This window comes from Alligator mississippiensis, chromosome 9 (assembly GCF_030867095.1).
Source record: "Alligator mississippiensis isolate rAllMis1 chromosome 9, rAllMis1, whole genome shotgun sequence".
NCBI lineage: Eukaryota > Metazoa > Chordata > Crocodylia > Alligatoridae > Alligator > Alligator mississippiensis.
Genome location: NC_081832.1, coordinates 26,197,495 through 26,205,550, shown reverse-complemented (window position 1 = coordinate 26,205,550; position 8,056 = coordinate 26,197,495). Strand labels below are relative to the sequence as shown.

The following is an 8,056-nucleotide window of genomic DNA, read 5'->3' as shown; positions in this document are numbered from 1 at the left end:
GATAGTCAGCATGTGTTCCTACAGTTCTTTTTAGCCCAATATTGAAAACTTTGACTATGACAGTTCCATCTATTTTGCCACAATTTTGTTCACAAATTATCATCAGATTAGGCCAGTTCTCAATATATCACTCAAAACAGTCCATCGCATGTCTTGTGGGAGAGTTAGTTTGGTTCCTCCTGCTTTCTTCAAGCAGCTGCTGCAAAGTGGTTGTTATGGAAGTATTTTGTAATTTCAGCAACATTATCCTTTATTTCTGGAGCACTGAAGTCTTTGGCTAAGAACTGCATCAAATGAGCACTGCAGCCATATGTTATTAGCTTGTAGCTTTCTTCACTTCCTTCATGATTTCTTCTCATCTTTGATATATTTGCAGCATTGTCTGCGACAAAATGAACTATTCCAAACAGAAGAATTAACCACACCTTCAGCTCTCTAGTGAAATATAAATTTTCATTTCTACCTAAGAAAACTTTTATAATCTCTGCTCTCTCCTATGCCTGATGAAGGGTGTGTGTGTCTGAAAGCTGGCATATAAATAAAATAATTTGTTTGCAAACATCTAGTTGTTCTAAAAAAGATATCACCTCTTCCATGAGTTTAGATTCCTTTTGTCTCTAGACCAATATGGCTACAACTTGGATACTTGAAAGCTGATGATGAAGTTGAAGATGGATAGTCAGAAATCTGTATGTTGAAGATGGATCCTCCTTAACAAAAGAAGTCGGAGTAGTCACTACAGAATTGCTCATTTAGTATTACTCGTTGCACTCAGTACTACTTTAGAAGTGAAACTATAAAATAAAAATCTGCCTATTTCAGCGGTTATTTTATATCACAACTGCATTAAAAACGTGATAGTTCTGTTGTCCCCAAACAACGGTGAGTTCGTGCCCGGTGCGCTTGTGCCAATAAACACACAGGGTTGAAGGATCCAACTTAATCTTTATTTCTGCGCAGAAAGTGGTGCTTGGCAATCGTTCGCAAAGCAAGCACACCCACCTCAGTGGGCGTCTGCCTTATATAGCTACGTAACAGGTTAAACTTGCTGATGTGACGAAATGTATAGCAAGCCCAGCAAGTAACCCCCCTTCCAGCTCCGGACTTTGTTGATACAGCTTTCCTTCTAGCGAGGCCAGCAATTAAGCAACTAAGCAACAAGCGATCTCCCCCAGCCTAAACAACCTACTCTATGCCCTTGGTTAGATAAAATACTTTTCAAAACATACAAAGCTGTTCCCGAAGTAGAAAATGCATAGTGAAAGTTCAGGGGTACCCATCAAATCCCCACTTCGAGACTATGGCCCTTATGGAAAAGGCCCATAGTTCTCAACTATCTTTCTCATCTCCAGAAATCTTTTTGCTTCCTCCTGATTGTTTTGGATTGGGTTTGTAACTGATGATTTTACAAACATCACGCGGTGAACTGGGGAAGAAATTGATTTCTTGAGTATCTCACAACACATTGGCGCACACTGTATCCCACAACAGATCATCAAGAAAATACACATACTTGCCACAATTAATAGGAAAATTTGCTTAAACCATGAAAAATTAGGAAGCCAAGAAGTAAGCCATGAGAAGTCGAACCTTTCCCCTTGCTTAATGTAGGACAGAACTTTTTTTAACTTCTGCACTTTTGACTCTATCAACTCGGAGTTATCTGTCAAATTAAAACAACACATTCCCTCAAACTCTTCACATCCGTGATTATGCCTCAGCAACAGGTGATCTATGGCTGCTCTATTTTGCAGAGTAGCTCCTCTTAGTTCTTTCATTTCAATATTGAGGGCAGCTAGGGCCTGTGAAGTTGTATTTAGGCCCTTTGCCAGGGCACAGGCCACCTTACCAAGCTGCCTCTCAGCATCCACTACTAGGCCTGGCACCCCTACTAGGAAAACTGCTAAGGACACTACCTCGGCCTCACTCAGGAGGTTTATGTCACTATCACAGGATTTATCTAGCACCTTCGAACCTCTCCGGTGACGCTTACTAGAGATCTTAGGCATACCTGGTAGCCAGACAGTCAACCGGCCTAGAGCACAAGGGCCTCCTGTGGCATTGGCTGGGATATATGAATAGGCAGTCTTCCCACAAAGGAGGAACCACCCCCGGGGTAATATAACATGAACGTAATTGCAAGATACATTAGTCATGTCTGAGCAATTGAAAATTTTCGTTTCTTTGGTTAGGCTTTTGCAAGCTTGGGTACAGTTCACAAAATTGGCACAGCTGGTGTTACCAGGGGAGGTGACTGTCAACAAATCTATTTCAAAGGTACTAGCGTTTTTTTCTGTGGTAATGGTTCCCCACATGGAGTTGTTCGTGTAATTGATTGGACCTCCTATTCCCCTAGATGTGAACCAAGTCTGATTCTGGAGTGCTTCCATTGGAGTGGGCACCCCTATAAGGCATGACGTGAAAATATCATCAACTGATATTCCACCTACCAAACAAAAATGAGTGACATTTAATACGTCCTTTGCCAAATGAACCCACACATTTTGACTCTTCTCGAACCTTTGATGCACCAGCTCCGTAGACTCTAAAAACATTACACCTATGCAAAGAACTACTTTCCACATGGTTGACGTTTAAACAGAAATTTGAGTCCTTCTACTGGTTCTGCTGTCCAACGGTGTCCGTTTGTGTCGGCTTCCGGTGCGACACTCTCAGCAACTTCTTCTGCAGGTGGTACTTCTGGTGCAGCCTTCACCCGAGTGTAGTGTATCCACGGTTTTACCCCCTGAACCTTCACTGCAGCGTGAGTAGTAAAAATCACAGGATACAGTCCCTTCCACTTGGGCCGAAGCGGCTTGTCTTTCCACGTCCGGACCAGTACCTTGTCTCCGATCTGGAACTTGTGGACTGGTGTATCTAGAGGGAGTGGAAGTCGTTCCTGGACATACCTGTGGAGAGAAGACAATACAGCAGACAAAGAATACAAATAACCTTTTACCCAACCTTCCCCTTTTACATGCATTTGACTCCCATGCGTCACCACTGGATTCTTAGGATATGGCTTGCCATACATTAATTCAAATGGACTAACTCCCAATTTAGCTCTAGGGGCTATGCGCACTCTAAGCAAGGCAAGAGGCAGAGCTTCGGGCCATTTCAACTGAGTTTCCTGGCAAAGTTTAGCCAGCTGTCTTTTTAGAGTCTGATTCATTCGTTCCACCTGTCCACTTGTCTGAGGTCTCCATGCTGTGTGAAGGTCCCATTGTATCCCCAGAGCCCGGGAAACTGCCTGGGTCACCTCCGACACAAAGTGTGGCCCTCGATCCGAGGCCAATCCCTCTGGGATTCCGAATCATGGAATCATTTCTTTTAGCATCACCCGGACCACTTCTTTTGCTTGGTTGGTTCGGCACGGGAAGGCTTCAGTCCATCCAGTCAGAGTGTCCACGAGCACTAACAGGTATTTGTAGTGTCCCTTTCTGGAAACTTCAGAGAAATCTATCTGCCAACATTCTCCTGCTAATAGTCCTTGCCTTCCTGCTCCTGGCGGAGGTTTGGGGGAAATCTTAGGATTGTTGGCACAACAGACAGGGCATCTACGCACTATCTGTTCTGCTGTTTTTCTCATCTTAGGTCCCACTACAATTCTTTGGAGACCTTGGGTTATGGCATCAGCTCCCATATGGGTGCTCTGGTGGTACTCTTGGAGCACTTTGCTAAGAATCAGTTTTGGCATCAGGACTTGTCCCTCAGGCAAAACCCACCATCCATCTTGTTCTTTGCTTCCCAATTTCTCTGTGAGTTGGTTCTCTTTTTCAGTATATTTGGGAGGTTCCTCAGGTAACATTACCTGAGGCATCAATGCCAACATTTGAGTCTCTTGAACTTGTCCTCTAGCTGCCTTTTTCGCCGCAGCATCTGCTCGTCAATTTCCTTTAATAACGTCAGCATCTCTCTTTTGGTGGGCCTTACAGTGCACCACAGCTACCTCTAGTGGTTCCATCACGGCTTCAAGTAATTTCAGGACCTCTGTTCCATGCTTTACTGGGCTTTTACTTTCCGTTAAGAGTCCTCTCTCTTTCCATATAGCTCCATGGGCGTGTAAGACTCCAAAGGCGTACTTCGAATCCATGTATATAGTGGCTCTCTTTCCTTTTGCCAAATGGAGAGCTCGGGTCAGCGCAATAAGCTCAGCTCTCTGTGCAGAGGTATTTGGAGGCAAGGCGTTTGCTTCCACGGTATCCCATGATGTAACCACAGCGTATCCCGCCTTTCGGGTTCCATTATCCATGAAGCTGCTTTCATCTGTGTAGAATTCAAGGTCTGCATTAGGTAGTGGGGCATCTTTAAGATCCGGCCGGCTAGCATACACACTCTCAATAGTTTCAATGCAATCATGCTGTAATCCTTCGTTTTTGCTGCAATTAACAAATCATCCACATACTGTAACAGGGTTCCTGATGTCCCTTTGTCTCACTTTTGAAGGTTGGTACTTAAGGCAGTGCTGAAAATAGTGGGACTGTTCTTAAAACCCTGAGGCAAAACTGTCCAGCACAATTGGGTTTTTCTCCTAGTATTTGGGTCTTCCCACTCGAATGCAAAAATCTCTTGGCTGTCTCTTTCAAGTGGGATGCAAAAGAAAGCATCTTTCAGGTCCAGGACTGTAAACCACTGTTCCTCTGCAGACAAAGTAGTCAGCAAAGTATAAGGGTCCTTCACCACCGGATGAAGGGTCACCGTGACCTTGCTCACGGCTCTGAGGTCCTGCACGAAACGATACTCATTACTGTGGGGTTTCTTTACAGGCAAAATGGAGGAATTGAAAGATGATTGACACTCCTGAAGTAAACATATTTAAGGAATCTCTTTATCAATGGTTCCAGGCCTTTCCGAGCTTCTATTTTCAATCGATACTGTGGCACCCTGGGCGGGGTAATTCCCGGCTTTAAATCAATGCTTACAGGGGTGGCCAGTTTGGCTCTTCCTGGCTTCTCTCCTGCCCATACCCATGGTACTACAGCGTCTTCTACTTCTGGGGGAATTCTCCCTTCCTCCCCCTCCTGCAATAGGAGACACACCTGAGCTTTCCAGGCTTCCTCAGTTGGTATCTTCATAGTAATTTTCCCCTCTGAAAAGGTCAATTGGGCCTGCAATTTGCACAGCAGATCCCTCCCAAACAAAGGTATGGGGCACTCAGGCATATACAGGAACTGATGAGACACTTTCTTTCCTCCCAATTTGCATTCCATGGGTGGCACAAAAGGACGATACGTCCGCTGGCCGGTGGCTCCAATTATGGGGATCTTGATTTTTGATAAGGGTCCTTTAAAATTGGTTACAACTGAATGTGTGGCTCCACTATCTACTAGAAAGTCAATAAGTTCTCCCCCTACTTGCATTTTAACCAGGGGCTCGTCGGGGGAGACAGAGATTACTTCAGTGTTAGCCCCCGGTCCCCGTCACTCCTGGTCAGAACCATCCAACATCAACAATCTTTCTTCCTCCTCTCATCTCTTCTTCTCCCTCTTGGGGCACTCATTTTTCCAATGCCCTTCCTGCTTGCAAATAGCACACTGATTAGGTCCCAACCTGGGACCCTGGCCGTAGCCTCCCGGAGCATAGCCCACACCTCCTCTATGCCCTCTACTTCCCCTGCCTCGTCCCTGACTCCTCTGATCTACCATTGCCACTGCCAACAACGATGCTTGTAACAATGCCTGTGCCTTTATTCTCTTATCTTCCCTTTTCTCCTTAGCCTGATCTCTGTTGGAGTATACTTTATAAGCAATCTCAATCATTTGGCTGATGCTCATTCCAGCTGCTCCTTCAGTCTTCTGTAGTTTTCTTCTAATATCTGGGGCTGACTGTCCTATAAACAGTGTGTTAAACATCTTGGCATTTTCTGGCAGCTCCGGATCTAAATCCGTCCACTGTCTGGCTGCCTCGCATAACCTCCCATAAAAACTGGATGGATCCTCCTTCGGACCCTGCCTCACTTCATACAATTTAGACAAATTTTTCTGCTTGGGGATAGCCTCCCGGAGAGCAGCCAGCACAAACTCCTGATACAGCTCTAACTCTCTCCGGCCCCCTCGGGTGTTGGGATCCCAGTCTTGATTTTCTTAGGGCAAAGTTCATCTACCTCACCGGCTGGGTGACGCTGCTGTGCTATCGTGCGTGCTTTCTCTAAGACCAACCTTTTTTCTTCTGGAGCCAGAAGAGCGGCCAGTAAGGCCTGAATATCTATCCAGTTTGGTTGATGGGTGAGGAAAATAGTAGAGAACAACTGTGCCATTGCCTCCGGATTCTGGTGATATTGGCCCACAGACTGTTTTCAATTTATCAAGACTGCCGTGCTGAATGGCACGTGGACAAAAACTGGTTCACCCTCAGGACCCACCGCTTGTCGTAAAGGGGCCTGAACTACTGGTTGGGCCCCTGATCGTAAGCGACTCGCCACAGGGCTAAACGCCCCATCTCCTACAGTCCCCTCTACCACCAGATTGCTACCATCCACATCCGCCGGACCCGGGGACGGCAACCCAAGGCTGTCAGGGGAGGTGAGGGACGGCGGACTGGACAAACCAGCCAGGAATCTCTGACAAGCCGTTACAGGTGCAGTGAAAGTCCCCTGTGATGAAGCATGGCTCACAGGATGAGATGGGGGAGCCATGGGAGCAATTAGCAACGTCTTCCTCCTCTGGCTCCTTTGGATATACTGTGGTGACCCCCTGCAAAGCCATTACCCCACTTCCCCTAAATATCCCACACAGCTTCTGCGTAACCCCATCCCCATACAAAGTCATATATGCCTCTACATAAAGCATTTCATCCCACTTCCCTTGGCACCTACAAAACAACTGTAACTGCAAGATTGTGTTATAATCCAAAGACCCATTCGCCGGCCAGGCTGCACCATCCGCAAGTTGGTACTGTGGCCAACATGTATTGCAATACCGAATCATCTGTTGTTTTGTCATAGGGTCACTTCCAAACTTTGGCCAATTTTTCAAAATGCATCCTAAGGAACTGCAGGGTGGAATCTTAGACTGGTTACTTCCCATTATCCAACTACCGGATGGCAACCGCCGCTCAACCTCAGAACCAAACTGATTAAAGGGAGTTCACGGGACTGCCACCTGATCTCACTCGCCTAGGGTATCTACACAGTCGGAACTTTCAAAGCCGTCTCTTCCCCAACCTGCCCAAAATATGGAAAGAAGTACTCACCAGTCTGTTGAAACCTCCCTCGCCCCACCTGATTAAGTTGGTCCTTCGAGCGTTGCACCGTTGTGCCCCTCCCCGACTCCGTCAGGCAACCAGGAGACGGTCAGACCTCCGACAAATAAGGTCGGTGGCGCCTGGCCCTCGCGCCGTCCACAGTTGTTGCCGGAGCCGAAGAGGTGGACCGGGCAAGGCATTCAGCTAGAGTCCCATCTGGGTCGCCAGAAATTGTTGTCCCCAAACAACGGTGAGTTCGTGCCCGGTGCGCTTGTGCCAATAAACACACAGGGTTGAAGGATCCAACTTAATCTTTATTTCTGCGCAGAAAGTGGTGCTTGGCAATCGTTCGCAAAGCAAGCACACCCACCTCAGTGGGCGTCTGCCTTATATAGCTACGTAACAGGTTAAACTTGCTGATGTGACGAAATGTATAGCAAGCCCAGCAAGTAACCCCACTTCCAGCTCCGGACTTTGTTGATACAGCTTTCCTTCTAGCGAGGCCAGCAATTAAGCAACTAAGCAACAAGCGATCTCCCCCAGCCTAAACAACCTACTCTATGCCCTTGGTTAGATAAAATACTTTTCAAAACATACAAAGCTGTTCCCAAAGTAGAAAATGCATAGTGAAAGTTCAGGGGTACCCATCAGTTCCATAAAGTAACAACCATATTTTTTGCACAAACCTTTCTATGAGAATTCAGGTAGTCCAGAAGTCCACCCAAAAGTTATGGACAGGGAAGACGGGCAGTCCTTAAGAAAGAAGTATGAAATAAGAAAGTTTACTAACCTAGAGATCCTGCATGTTCAGACATGTTCCATTCATCATCATCAAAGCAGCTTCCTCCTGAGAAGGAGCCCTTAGAATCATAGA

At 46.3% G+C, this 8,056-nt stretch overlaps 1 protein-coding gene across 1 annotated transcript; it reads right to left on the bottom strand.

The window, feature by feature from the left end:
- Positions 1–925: 925 nt before the first annotated feature.
- On the bottom strand, positions 926–7,826 carry LOC132252435 (syncytin-2-like). Its single transcript, XM_059733247.1, has 2 exons — positions 7,192–7,826; positions 926–2,909 (listed from the first exon to the last, which is right to left on the bottom strand). Exon 2 carries the CDS (start codon positions 2,583–2,585, stop codon positions 1,308–1,310), a length of 1,278 nt encoding a protein of 425 aa, XP_059589230.1. The 5' UTR covers positions 2,586–2,909; positions 7,192–7,826; the 3' UTR covers positions 926–1,307.
- Between the last annotated feature and the right edge of the window lie 230 nt (positions 7,827–8,056).